The following is a 15,754-nucleotide window of genomic DNA, read 5'->3' as shown; positions in this document are numbered from 1 at the left end:
AGGACTGAGATATTTTTATCTGTCGACCAGACATAAAGATATCGATCGCGGTATAGTTTAAATTGAATCAACATTTTTGAGAAGATCCATTTTCAATAAGTACTAGAACAAATTGTCTTAAAATTAAAATAAATGTAAAGTCTCACTCAATATTACAATAAAGTTCGAAATTTCCCGTACAATAGTATCTTAACTTAATAACAAGAAAGACTAAAGAAACGGTGACGAGGAAATAACAACAGGGAAATACGGAAACAAAAAAAAACCAAGTATTTTGCGTCATAGTAATTCCCAGTTTATAGCAATTATATAATAGCAACAGGTAAATTATTTTTGCTTTTTATTCTTACGACATTCGTTTGGTAGGACACATATCCGTTTGATTTCATCAAAAACATATCCTTGTCTACAATCGCAGCCATTAGCTTCACATATATCTGTTGAACATTTGATGGGCTTTTGATCATAGTTGCTACATAGATTGCCACAGTTCAAACCGCAACCTCCACCTTCAGCGTTGGGATCTCCACCGCATGAAGCTATAGGAAAACGATGGAAAAGGATTGTGCATATTTATTTTATGAAGAATTGAAAAAGGTAAAATTAAAGGTGAAATATTATAGTTATAATATTTTTTTTCTTATAATCAACTTTATAATCAAAACGGTCATCGAAATGGTGGTATCTACATTAAATTAATATTTCTTTCTAGTATATTTAAAGAAAAAAAAGAATAAATAAGTATAAAACACTTACGGCATTCCCTAATTGGTATACAAATGCTGCTGTTATTCAATACGAATCCATTTTTACAAATACACTTAGGTTCGCTTGGGCATCCCCTTTCTGGATCAATATCTGCGCAGGGCACAGGATATCCTACTTCATCACAAGTTAAGGGTCTGCAGGCACCATCGGGGCAATCCGAAAATTCTTCATTTAAGCCTAAAAGTGTTGTACAAATGTAGTGGAAAGTAAAAATCTATGTAAAAATACAGATAGATAAGAAAGTATTTGATAAAACTCACCACAGTCATTTTCATTTCGATAATCATCCGAATCTTGTTCACATGTTTCTAAAAATTAGAAAATTGCTTTTTCTTTAATTAAAATTTTCAATTCAATAGGTGTGGTTACTATAAATCAAATCAATACTTCCAGCTTGTATTCAAGGTTTCTTACATGGCCATCTCGCAGATAATTTCATTGTTATGAAGTTTATTCACGAATTTAAATTTTTATTCGTAAAATTAATAACCGCGCGAAATTATAGTCACTTCATAAATATATTCTCGGAGTGAGTAGGGTACTGCTTTTTAAAAAAATAATAAGATTAATAGAATTTATTTTACCGATTTTTTTCAGTCTACAAAAATGTATTCATAACTCAACTATTATTAACCCGTTAATGTCCATTTTAATTGCTATGCGAACGGTCCCACATACTTAGCTCAGTAAATAAAATTCAAATCTAAATTACCTAAGTAATTATAATAGTTGTCGTAGTCTTCAGATTGAACCGTAATATTGCTTTGGTGAAGCACAAATCGTGCAAAGTACAAGTCGTGCCTATATCATTCCCGTATCAACTCTCATGGTATTAATTACGGTATTGGGTATTATTTTTACCGGCTAGTTGGGAGAGACAGTGGGTTTATAATAACAGCACCCCAGTCTGTATTGAAAACTAATCGGAACTTATTATTTATCACTGAGGTCTTATAACATACATGTATAATGTAGAAATTAGATATCAATAATTTATTTTATTGGTGCATAGGGCGGACCAAAAAACTGTCAAAAAAACGATTCCCAAATAAAATAAAAGGTGAACTATTATTTGAAATTCGTCGAAAGTTCCAGAACTTTACGACAATTTTTATTCACATTTTATAAATTTGAAATATGTGTTGTTATATCGGGATAGACATTTACTAAAATAATTAAAGGAGTGCCTTTTCTAAGCAAACAGGTTTTTTTGGGAGTGATTTTTTTATTTCATCACGAGGTATCTTGAGACAAACCACAAAACTTTATTTTACTGATGTATTTATTTAATTTCGTTAGTGGTCTTCTGTTGAGTACTTTTATTTTTTGTTACGCAATCTCGCTGCTTGATTTTTAAAATATAAATATGAAAAATTTCGGATATAAATATTAAACAACTTTTTTTAAAATAAAATAAAGAGATTAATTGCGATGTCTAAATTTTTTCAGTTTTCTCTTATCACACAATTTCGTAAGAAATTTATAATGCAAGTTAAATAAATACCTTCAGTAGAGTCTGCTAGAAGCACATTAGCGATACAGGCTACAAACAAGAACGTCTTTAACATTTTAACCAAAGAATGCTTTCTGAAGTGCTTATCAAGGCTATTCACTGTTTTATAGTCGCCGTTTATACAAGTTCGTGCACTTGTACAAATATATAAGTAAACATATTATGTTAAGGATGCTTTTGTAAATATTTAAATAAAAGAAAAATAACACTGTTTTTTTTTTCGTTTTGCCATTTACATTTTCATGTGAATCTTTTAAAGCATTTTAAACCGGTTTCTTTAATTTAAACATATTTTAAATTAACATAATCGTTTCAATCGGTTGAAAATTTGTTAATTTGTTTCAATTTCAGGAAACGTTCATTGTCATGTCGTTCTTGAATTGACTCGTATACCGAAATTGTTTTTCTTTGATATTTCGATATCAATAAACGTATTAAGTCCCCTAGAAGAATAATGCATCAATTCTACAATTTCTCATTTTTAGAGATAGACTCTGATTCTGCCCGCGTCAAAACTTTTTTTTTTTCTTGTACTTATGTAATAAAAAATAATAAGGTAATTAATATACATAGTCGGAGCTCACCTTCAACTGACTTACCTGTTGACTTTATTTATATGTCTGGTTATTTATTATTTGTATATTTCTTATTTTATTTATTATTCATTTACGTGCTTTCATTAAACGTGTTTACTGCACTAATAATTTAAAAAAAACTCGAGGAGGTTTTTTTTTTTTTATTGCTTAGATGTGTGGACGAGCTCACAGCCCACCTGGTGTTAAGTGGTTACTGGAGCTCATAGACATCTACAACGTAAATGCGCCACACACCTTGAGATATAGTTCTAAGGTCTCAGTATAGTCACAACGGCTGCCCCACCCTTCAAACCGAAACGCATTACTGCTTTACGACAGAAATAGGCGGGGCGGTGGTACCTACCCGTGCGGACTCACAAGAGGTCCTACCACCAGTAATTACGCAAATTATAATTTTGCGGGTTTGATTTTTATTGCACGATGTTATTCCTTCACCGTGGAAGTCAATCGCGAACATTTGTTGAGTACGTATTTCATTAGAAAAATTGGTACCCGCCAGCGAGATTCGAACACCGGTGCATCGCTCGATACGAATGCACCGGACGTCTTATCCTTTAGGCCACGACGACTTAAATCCAATATGGATATACCAAAAATATGAGGATACATACGTCTGAGTTGAGGAAAACTGTGAACGTCACTACAATAGTTTTAAAACCCGATGACGTCTAAAATTGAAGACGACTGGCTTTAAAATATGCGCATGAGGTAATAAAATCCTTAATCTTATACCCTTAAACGAGCAATTCTTGTATGTTAATATATATGTCGGCGCAAATATTACTATTTACCTACCTATTATAAAAATAATAATGATTCAATGTAATAATCGGATCATCTGGTCATCAACTAATTACTCTGTGTTTGTTAAGATGAGAAATTGATGTTAAGCAGTCCCTTTTACTGTAATTTCAATACTTTAAAAACTTGTAAACACGCTGACGTGTACCAAGCCCTATAAATATACGGCCGTATTATCTAGCGCTTGGTCATTCGTGTCCGATCGGTAGCACAGTACCACGGATCAGTTTGTATTTCATTAAAAAATAAAGACTGCTAATTTTCGTTTAAATAATAAAGACTAATTTGAATTATATATCCTGAATTTTTATTTTGGTTACTTTTTTCGCTATCTTTCATTTTTTCAATTCCTTACAAGGTATGTTTGTCCCACTGCGCAGTATAGTTCTACAGCGCCGTGCCGGTCACGGAGTACGAATAAAGTAACAGTCAGTATGGCCGGCGGCGAGAAAAAGTAGTTTGAATATGACTATACGTTGAGGTCACCGGTGACCCCCATGGCGCTATGATAGAGGAAGGGTGAGGTCACCGGTGACCCCCATGGCGTTTAGCGTGTTAATTGATAAAATATTACAAAAATAAGTTTTGGTATACCAAATATAGTTTATGTTTCGTTAAACGCTTACTGGAACCCATAGACATCTACAACGTAAATACGCCACACACCTTGAGACATAAGTTCTAAGGTCTCAATGTAGTTACAACGGCTGCCCCACCCTTCAAACCGAAACGCATTACTGCTTCACGGCAGAAATAGGCGGGGCGGTGGTACCTACCCGTGTGGACTCACCACAAGAGGTCCTACTACCAGTAAACCAGGCCGCTGACAGGATCATCATATTACTAATACTTTTAAGATGAATAATCGATTGGTGGTTGGTGGATGAGGAGAGTCGAAGACCGGGCTCAGTGGTGTAATTTGGGACAGGCTTATGTCCAGCAGTGGACGACTATGGACTGATGATGATGATGATGAATGAGCGATAAGCAACAACATATACGCACGATGACAAGATTGTTCAGGAACACATAAGCCGTTTTCGTCGCGTAAGTATCCCTCTTTACAAATGCAACCTTTCCTGCAATTCTTAGGATTAATTTTAACGCAAGGTACGGGTCTGCCTAATTGTGTACAGTTTTTCGCATTACAACCACCGTTTGTACAATGGGAATACACTTCATCGGGACCGCATATTGAAGCTAAAAAACAAACAATGAAATTTAATTAGGGCTTGATCGAAAGTTAAGATTATTACTTCTTTTTTTTTTTCGTTTATTCCTTCGTTTTCTCCGCACTCTGTGAAGGTTCTTATCGTTAAACATGCACCATTTGAAAAACTGTGTTCTATTTTTCTTCCTGATTAAAACAAATGAAGAGGACTTTATTGGAAATTAATTTATGAATATTACGGAGTTAAAAGTTTGAGATTCCTCAACATTTTTCAATCCAAACTTTTTAAGACCATCAAGGATAATCTAGACTTTTTATATATAAGTATATGTCGGCGCAAATATGACTATTTACCTACTGATCATCAACTAATTACTCTGTGATAAGAAATTGATGTTAAACAGTCTTGTAAACACGCTGACGTGTTTAGTCATTCGTGCTTCGTTTATGCTTCTCGTGCAATATACGCAGTTCTCGTGAAGTTTTGTTTTGAAAGCCCAAACATGAGTCATCGTCGAGAACTTAATGACCGTGACGTCAGCAATGCTGACGTCACACTTTTTAAAAACATTCCTTCAGCGTTTCTCCTCCGTCATCAGAAGTGGGATCACATGCCGCCTCCGCTCAGCAACAACCTGGAGACCATTTAACCATATCGGCGGAAGAAGAGTACCCTCCAGCAACAGCCGATGAGCCTATACATCTACTTCACAAATCAGCATGGTCGAGCAACAAAATCAACATTCAAAGATAAGTTTTTATTTTTGATTACTAAAATTCCACTAGATAAGTACCACAGTGTACGCCCACTACATAAGTACCACAGTGTACGCCCACTACATAAGTACCACAGTGTACGCCCACTACATAAGTACCACAGTGTACGCCCACTACATAAGTACCACAGTGTACGCCCACTACATAAGTACCACAGTGTACGCCCACTACATAAGTACCACAGTGTACGCCCACTACATAAGTACCACAGTGTATGCCCACTACATAAGTACCACAGTGTACGCCCATTACATAAGTACCACAGTGTACGCCCACTACATAAGTACCACAGTGTACGCCACAACATCCTTATCCGAACACCTTAAATAAATCTACGAGAACCGCCGAGAATCCTACGATACCCTCCGAGAACCCTACGATCAAGTGCATTAATAGTCTCAAACTTACATAGTTACAAGTAACGCAAGTATAACAGATGCGCTACTCAGAGAAACTTTTTATTCCTACAGGTCAATGAGAATCAAAGAAAAACCTACGAGAATCAACGAGGCCGGTGCAGAGCGCGCATCGCCTGTCAGTATGGCCGTGTCGGCGCAAATATGACTATTTACCTACTGATCATCAACTAATTACTCTGTGATAAGAAATTGATGTTAAACAGTCTTGTAAACACGCTGACGTGTACGAAGTCCTATAAATACGGTCGTGCTGTCTAGCGTTTATAGACTTCAGACCGCAGCTACCACCATGGGACAGTGGTTCCGGAAGTGACGCATCGACATTAACCCCACGAAAAGCACAGCGGTGCTCTTCAAAAGGGGTCGCCCTCCGAACACCACGCTGAGCATCCCTCTCCCGACTAGGCGCGTCAACACCCCCGCCCCCGCCGTTCGCCCAATCACGATGTTCGACCAGCCCATACCGTGGGCCCCGAAGGTCAAATATTTAGGCGTCACCCTCGACAGTAGGATGACATTCCGCCCCCACATCAAGACGGTACGCGACCGTGCCGCCTTCATCCTAGGACGTCTCTACCCGATGATATGTAGGCGAAGTAAAATGTCCCTTAGAAATAAGGTGACACTCTACAAAACTTGCATACGCCCCGTCATGACCTATGCAAGTGTAGTGTTCGCTCACGCGGCCCGCATACACTTAAAATCCTTTCAAATCATTCAATCCCGTTTTTGCAGGATAGCCGTCGGAGCCCCGTGGTTCGTCAGGAACGTCGACCTCAATGACGACCTGGACTTAGAGTCCATCAGTAAGTATCTTCAGTCGGCGTCCATGCGCCACTTCGATAAAGCGGCACGACACGAGAACCCTCTCATCGTGGCCGCCGGTAACTACATTCCCGATCCTGCGGACAGAATGGAAAGCAGTCGACGTCGCCCAAAACACGTCATCTCGGATCCTCCCGATCCACTAACGGTGCTTTTAGGTACTTCAAGCACCGGTCACCGTTCTCGTCGAACCCGTCGCTTGCGACGAAGGGCTCGACGAGTAAATTAACTCTCAGACACAGCCCACTGAGTTTCTCGCCGGATCTTCTCAGTGGGTCGCGTTTCCGATCCGGTGGTAGATTCTGCGAAGCACGACTCTTGCTAGGGTTCGTGTTAGCAACATCGTCAGGTTTGAGCCCCGTGAGCTCACCTACTAAAGTTAGGGTTACGCTGAAATAGCCGCTAGGGCTATCAGCTTAGGAAAAAAAAAAATGCTATGCAATGCTGACGTCACACTTTTAAAAAACATTCCTTCAGCGTTTCTCCTCCGTCATATATAATATATTTATTTATTTATTTTTTATCTATAATTCAACAAATATATAATATGAATGTTGAAGATTTCGCATCTATCATACACAGCATTCCCTATTATAAGAGGAATCTGATTTAAGGATGAAAATGAAGAAAACCACATTACTACACATCAAAAAAGAAGTTTCACTTCATTCACGTGCACCAAGTTGCACACGCACCGTTTTTTTTATTAGACCAAATTATTTCCATAAGTAGTCTCGAACTACGAATAAATAGACTTATTATTTATTCGTAGGTCTCGAATTAAAAAAATATAGTATCCCAATGTTCAGAACGAAATGTCTGAAATTAATTGTAGTAACGGTGATGACGATAACGTTGTTTAGTTATATATTATTATTATTATGTTGACAATATAAATTATAGTAACATATCACGTTATTCCTTCTTAAAGTATTCGAGGCGATGATAATGTAACGACAATGTAAATCTACGTACGGCATTCGTTAGGAAGCACACATTTTCCTGTGTTTTCATCGAGATAATACCCATCTTTGCAATCACAGGCGTTGACACGGCAAGCCAAAGTACAAGCTTTTGTTTCATTTGCCACTATATCGGAGCATTTTCTGTTGCAATTACTCCCACAACCGGCTCTTGCATTTGGATCTCCTCCGCATGCTTCTACGAAGGATATTATACTGTTTTATTTTTATTTATCATTCCTTGAACCTACTTGGTTTCTTCTGCATCATCCTTGTTTGGCTTGTAGAGAATGCCGATAGCATTAAGCTGGGTAATTTATATTTGTGTCCGTGAAGTTTCAAAAATAAATATTTTAAAACATACAACCTTAAGATTTCGGTACTATCCATCCATATATGGTGTTAAGATAGAAAATAATTCCAAATTCTCCTGAAGGAAGAAATTATAAGCTTTGGGCACTACTACAAATAACCTAGACTTACCACATTCTGACTGTGGTATACAGGCCCCTATGTCATTCCTCAAATACCCGTCGATACAGACACATCCCGAACCACCAGGACAACTACCGTCTGGGGTTTGCCCAGGGCAGCTTATTGGTAATCCGAGTTCAGAACAATTTTTTGCAGTACATGTAGCAAATGGGCATACTTCGTATCGTTCGTTCTCTCCGCACTCTGTGAAGATTTTTATCGTTAAGCATGCACCATTTAAAAACGGTGTTCTATTTTGCTTCCTGATTAAAACAAACGAAGAGGACTTGGTTGGAAATTAATTTATGAATATTACGGAGTTAAAAGTTTTAGATTCCTCAACTTTTCTCAATCCAATCTGTTTAAGGCCATCAAGGACTCATATGCAAGGTTTCTCATATGCAATTCACTCCTATTTTTAAGAACGCTGTAGCGTCGACATTTCAGTGTTGCATCGTGGCAAAAATTATCTCAGAAGGTAAAATGAAATGAATCCAATGAATGATCCTAGGTGGTAAGAAGTTGCCGCGAAATGCTAATAAAAAGATTTTTTTTTTTTTGGTCAGGAGGAAATCGCCGGTCTTCAGCCCTCCACTGGGGATGGAGGGTGGGGTATGTCAGAGTCGAAGTGACTAAAACCTCCTGTCGCTCAACAACCAACGTCCAAACCTCGCATGAAACAGAACTCATGAAGAGGCAAAGGGGGGAAAGTGGAGCATTTAGTGCGGAGCACATCTCTCCCATCACCCTCCCCTTCGGGACGCCGGACTGGCGGTCGTCGGCGCCACGACCACCAGCCCTCTCGGTCAGCAGGCTACCTGAAGCCCGCCTAGATGGCGCCGGTTAGAGTGAGCTATCCTACGGAATACCCCGCTGGACCAGAACCAGCGTGGGTCGAGGATAGCCGGCCTTCCATCACCCGGATGCTCTTGCGTAAAACGCATGCAGAGCAGCTTGCACGTCGTCTTCTTAGGCCCCCATCGCCGGTCCCCAGACCGACATGTGAGGGGGACCCGAAACACTTAGAGGGCCAGGGCTTGGGCGAGATTCGCCTCCCTGGTCCCCGCTCGACGGCGACGGGATTGTGCGTCTCTCACGCGCCCCGCCACCTCCTTCTGCGAGATGGTGCACTCGCAGAAGTCGAGCACCGCCTTCCACGACTCGTCGTCGCCGAGCATCGAGGCCACAACACTCGGCAACGACAAGTCATTTCCTATTTTTGCGACGAGGACACGGCGCCACTCCTCCCATGCGGGGCAGGCAACGAGCGTGTGCTCCGCCGTATCCAAGTCGCAACCACAATGGTGGCACTCTGCCGCCGGCTCGGCTCTGATCCGGTGCAGGAACTCACCGAAGCAACCATGCCCAGTGAGCACCTGCGTGAGCCGGAAAGTGAGGCGTCCTCTGTCACGCCTCGACGGTCCTACGACCAGCCGAAGGATCAGCCAGCCGTCTGGACCATGACTCCAGCACGGACCGCCGAGATTGGGCCTTCCGCGCTCTGACCACACTGGGGCTGGGACGCGCCACGCCCCGGGCACGAAGGTCAGCCCGCCACTGATAGTCAGCGGCGAGCGCCTCCGCTTCCAGAATCCAAGGCAGCGTCCCAGCCAGTACACACGCCGCCTCAAAGGAGATGGTGCGATAACCACGGATGACCCTGACCGCGATGGTGCGTTGCAGCTGTTGCAGCAGCTTCGCCACCCCCGCGGCCAGGGACTGGCCCCACACAGGCGCCCCGTATAGGGCTATTGATCGCACCTAATAAAAAGATGGGATAATCTCAAATTTGTGTGTGCATCGATAGTTTATATTAATGCTCTTTAACTTACTACAACTTTCTTTTGATACGCAAATGCCTTGTTTGTTTCTATAATAGTCAGGTATGCAACGACATGAACCCTCGCACTTTTGGCCACTTTTAGAGTCTGGGATATATTTTCCGTTTACAATACGTTGTTTGGGACAAAAGTATTTTCTTTTAAGACTGTCGCACGTTTGTGGTGGGCAAGGCGCTGGACAGGTATCATATTCTTCATTTTCTCCAGTACACACCACAGTTAAATAAATAAAATATATATGCAAAAGATAAAAAGACATCAGCCAATTTGAATTCAAATTGGCTCAGTTTCGTATTCAGTTGTTAACGTTACTTATAAAATATTATACTAACAGTAGACAGGTCAGTGAACTGAAATTTGGTAACAGAGCTTATTAAGTTTTGATTACTTACGACATTCTTCTTTGGGAATACAAGCATCTGTATCATTCCTGACGTAACCGTCAATACATCTACAGCCGGGCTCGCAACCTGGATCTCCGATTTTAGGCGACGGAATACAATTCACTGTGGCTGGGTCTATACCGCATCTTCTTGGAGGACATGGGGCAGGACATAAATCGAATACCTCATTCTTATTACATTGGATTTCTAAAAAGAAATATCAACGTTCAACAACTTTTTTGTTATAAGCTTTTCATTGTTATAATTTTATATACTGCACTGTTTCTTCGTAACGCAAGTACCCTGTTCGTTACGATAATAATTGTCAGCACATCGACATCCCGGCTTGCATGCAGGATCCCCAGGCTTGGGTGGAGCAGCGCACCTTATCGTGCGTTCATCTACGCCACATATTCTGGGTGGACATGTTTTCGGGCATTCGTCGAACACTTCATTTGGTTTCGTACATTTCGAAGCTGAATCGATAATTATTAACATTTTTTTATTGCTTAGATATGTGGACGAGTTCACAGCCCACCTGATATGGCTGGTTAAGTGGTTACCGGAGCCCTATACATCTAAAACATAAATGCCGCCACCCACCTTGAGATATGAGTTCTAAGGTCTCAGTATAGATACAACGGCTGCCCCACCGTTCAAACCGAAACGCATTACTACTTCACGGCAGAAATAGGCAGGGTGGTGGTACCTACCCGTGGGGTCTCACATGACGTCCTACCACCAGTAATTACGCAAATTATAATTTTGATTTTTATTACACGATGTTATTCCTTCACCGTGGAAGTCAATCGTGAACAATTGTTAAGTAGTTATTTCATTAGAAAAATTGGTACCCGCCTGCGGGATTCAAACACCGTTGCATCGCTATATACGAATGCACCGGACGTCTTATCCTTTAGGCCACGACGACTTCAAATTGTAAGAAACTTAAAACAGGAGAGTACGCTGCCATATTTTATTAAAGACACAGATCACATTTATTAAGTAAATGTAATGAGTGTTAGCGATAAGAAAGGGCCGCGGAGCAGCAACCATGTGACTGCGAAAGGAAGGGATCTTTATTGTTCGGCAAAACTCAACAAAAATGTCACACGGCGTAGGAATCTTGCTAAAAAAAGGGTCATTGTAAGCAGTTACAGAGTTTACACTTGTTTCTAATACGAGAGTAACGATGATCAAATCTAAGGCCAAACTACGAATAAATATCATAGAGGAATGTATAATGTTACGTTCCTTGATATATTCAATTATAATTAATGATGGCACGATACCTTTTCCCAGAATAAAAAAAAATGCTATAGGGGTTAAATTATGAAATAGCCGTTCTATTGTAATAGGTACTTCGAATTGACATAGAACCTTCGTGGCTTAAGATTTTTGAGTGAAACTTTTTCAAATGGATCGTTCTTCTTTTAAATGTGCAACATTCAATTTCAGTTGTTTTTTTATTCAGCTTAGGCAAGAAAGATGGATACTTCAAAAATTCGAGTGATTTTTAAATACGAGTTTCGACGCGGAACTAACGCTGCAGAAACAGCTCGCAATATCGCTATGCTGATAGCCATGAGAGGCTATTTCAGCTTCACCCTAACGTTAGTAGGTGAGCTCGCGGGGCTCAACCGGAGAGTTGCTAACACTGACCCTAGCAAGAGCAGTGCTTCGCAGAATCTACCACCGGATCGGAAACGCGACCCACTGAGAAGATCCGGCGAGAAACTCAGTGGGCTGTGTCTATGGGTTAGTTCGCTCGTCGAGCCCTTCGTCGCAAACGACGGGTTCGACGAGGACGGTGACCGGTGCTTGTGGTGCCTAAAAGCACCGTTAATGGATCAGGAGGATCCGTAATGACGTGCTTTGGGCGACGTCGACGGTTTACCATTCGGTTTACTGGGTCGGGTATGTAATTTCCAGCGGCTACGATGAGAGGGTTCTCATGTCGTGCCGCCTTCTCAAAGTGGCGCAGCGATGCCGACTGCAGATACTTACTAACTGAATCGAGCTCCAGGTCATCGTGGAGATCCGAGTTCCTAAGGAACCAAGACGCTCCGACGGCTATCCTGCAGAATCGGGATTGAATAACCTGAAGGGATTTCAAGTGGGTGCGGGCTACGTGAGCGAACACTACGCTTGCATACGTCATGACGGGGCGTATACAAGTTTTGTAGAGAGTTACCTTATTGCGGAAGGACAGTTTGCTTCGACTACAAAGCATTGGATAGAGTGGTCCTAGAATAAACGCGGCGCGGTCGCGTACCGTTTTTATATGGGGATGGAATGTCATGCCTCTGTCGAGGGTGACGCCTAGATATTTGACCTTCGAGGCCCACGGTATGGGCTGGCCAAAGAGAGTGATGGGGCTAACGGCGGAGGTGTTTGCGCGCCTACTACGGAGTGGGATGCTCGAAGTGATGTTCGGAGGGCGACCCCTTTTGAAGAGCACCGCTGTGCTTTTCGTGGGGTCGATGTCAATTTGCCACTTCCGAAACCACTGTCCCATGGTGGCTACTGCGATCTGGAGTCGCCGATGAAGCAGCGACATCTTCCTACACGAGTAGTAGATAGCCGTGTCATCGGCGAAGAGCGCTAGATGGGTCTCCGGAGATCGGGGTATATCATTGGTATACAAACTAAATAATAACGGGGAGAGCGCGGAGCCTTGCGGGACTCCGGCAGTCAGTTGACGGGGACGAGAACGAGTTCCCTCTACTCGATATCGAAACGAACGGTTCGACAAGAAGTCTCGTATGATGAGCACGAGTCTGTCTGGCACTCCCATGTTGTACAGTTTGTAAATTAAACCGTTGTGCCAGACTTTGTCGAACGCCTTCGCGATGTCGAAGAAGAGGGCGCCGGTCGGGATTTGTTTACGCCTATTTAGTCCTATCAGGATGTGCTCCGTGAGGCGGTGCACTTGTTGTACGCACGAGTATTTAGAGAGATCCGAACTGTTCGTCAATGAGAATTTTGTTCGCGGTAACAAAGTCCCAGAGGCGTTTCCTAAGGAGCCGTTCGTAAATTTTTCCTATCGTCGGGAGGAGACTAATCGGACGGTGTGTTGCGTTTGGACAGGGGGCTGCTAATGAACGCACCGGGCGATTTTGGTTTAAACGCTTTCGTGATGGAAATTTGATTTGAAGAATGAACCTCGTGGAAGACCGCTCACACATGTGAATAACAATGAATTTAAAGAGACGGTGGAAGCCGATCCGAGCCAAACTATCCGGAAATTAGCGGCATTGTTTAACGTTACCTTACCAACAATATTGACTCCTTTGCTTCAAATTAATAAAATAAAAAATATGAAAAATGGGTGCCTCATGATTTGACTGATCTGCAGAAAGACACACGTGTTGAAACTTGTGTTGCCTTGTTAAATCAATACAGAAATGAAGGAATGTTGGATCGAATTGTGACATGTGTTGAAAAGTGGATTCTTTACGATAACCGTAAGTTAAATATGCAAACTGCTGACCCCAGGTCAAACGCCGCAACAGTATCCTGAAGCAAAACTTACCAATAAAAAGGTAATGGTAACTGTTTGGTGGTCTCAGCATGGTGTTACTCACTATAGCTTTCTCCGATCTGGTCAAGCAATAACGGCATCTACTGTGCCTAACTCCGAACAATGATACCAAAACTTGCAGTTAAACAGCCCCGACTCATGAATCGATCTTCACCATTATTGCTCCATGATAACGCGAGACCTCATACAGAACGAGAAACAGTTTTGACTCTACAGGAATTACAATTAGAAACCATTCATAACCCTCCATATTCACCAGACCTTACTCTAACGGACTATCATTTTTTTCGTGATTTGGATAATTTTCTACCTGATAAAAAGTTTTCTTCCCAGGAGGCAGCACAAAATTCTTTCACACAGCTTGTAGAATCTAGATCACCAGAGTTCTATCGCAAAGGGATAAATGATCTTCCTATTAGATGGCAGCAACGTATAGATAATAATAATAAATATTTTGATTAAATAAATATGTTAAATAAAAATAAAAACGAATTTCAATTTTTCAGTACAAATGGGCAGTTTCATACTTTGACCCCTAATATATCTCTGCACAAAATCTGCTCTACCATGTATTTATTGCTCATGCTGTAGTATAACTGCATATTGTAGTATAACTGTATCTTGGAAGACAAGTTCTTGGAAGACTTGGAAGACTCAAGACTTGGAAGACTCTGAAGTCGTCGTGGCCTAAGGGATAAGACGTCTGGTGCATTCGTGTTGAGCGATGCACCTGTGTTCGAATCCCGGGCGGGTATCAATTTTTCTAATGAATTACGTACTGTACAAATGTTCACGATTGTCTTCCACAGTGAAGGAATAACATCGTGTAATAAAAGTGAAACCCGCAAAATTATAATTTGCGTAATTACTGGTGGTAGGACCTCTTGTGAGTCCACGCGGGTAGGTACCACCGCCCTGCCTATTTCTGCCGTGAAGCAGTAATGCGTTTCAGTTTGAAGGGTGGGGCAGCCGTTGTAACTATACTGAGATCTTAGAACTTATATCTCCAGGTGGGTGGCGCATTTACGTTGTAGATGTCTATGGGCTCCAGTAACCACTTAACACCAGATGGGCTGGGAGCTCGTCTACCCACCTAAGCAATAAAAAATAAAAAAAGACAAACAGACAAATCGAAAATTAATGGACATGCTTTGGAATTTATATATTAATTTCTGTGATTTTGGATACTCACCATTACATTGATCAAAAGGTACACAAATATTGTTTTTATTCCGTGCATAGCCTTCCTCGCAGTAACACATTTCATTACATTTTATATTAACTATCGAACAACTTGTCTGGTTCTCTTCGCTTAGTTTGTCACAAATGTTGTCGCATGCTCCGCCACAAGAATAATATTCATGTTTTCCGGGACATCTTCCTGTAATAAACATGTTTATCGAATAACTTAGCCAGATTAAGTCTAAGCAAGTAACTTAATACGTACGGCAATCTTCTTCGGAAATACATTCTCCGATTAAATTTCTGTAGTAGCCGGGTTTGCATTTACATTTTCCTACGCAAGTTTGGTTATTCTGCAATGGACACTCATACGCTTTGTCAAGACTATCGCACGTCTGTGGAGGGCAGTCGAAGGTACACCGCTCATAAACTTCGTTCGGCTTGTTACAAGACTCTGAAATAGTAACCCGAGCAATCGTGTTAGTTAATTGATAAAAT

At 41.2% G+C, this 15,754-nt stretch overlaps 2 protein-coding genes across 2 annotated transcripts in view; both read right to left on the bottom strand.

Moving 5' to 3' along the window:
* The window catches only part of LOC101740593 (zonadhesin), a 140,599-nt gene that overhangs the window by 32,511 nt on the left and 92,334 nt on the right, over positions 1-15,754 (bottom strand). Inside the window, 6 exon segments of the mRNA XM_062675008.1 lie at positions 4,684-4,878; positions 7,846-8,031; positions 8,316-8,510; positions 10,540-10,737; positions 15,267-15,455; positions 15,522-15,710. Of these exon segments, the coding sequence (XP_062530992.1) occupies positions 4,684-4,878; positions 7,846-8,031; positions 8,316-8,510; positions 10,540-10,737; positions 15,267-15,455; positions 15,522-15,710 (1,152 nt within the window).
* The window catches only part of serpin-28 (serine protease inhibitor 28), a 94,017-nt gene that overhangs the window by 47,558 nt on the left and 30,705 nt on the right, over positions 1-15,754 (bottom strand).

This window comes from Bombyx mori, chromosome 22 (assembly GCF_030269925.1).
Source record: "Bombyx mori chromosome 22, ASM3026992v2".
NCBI lineage: Eukaryota > Metazoa > Arthropoda > Insecta > Lepidoptera > Bombycidae > Bombyx > Bombyx mori.
Note: the sequence above shows the minus strand (reverse complement) of the source record. Positions and strands in the feature narration are given on the sequence as shown.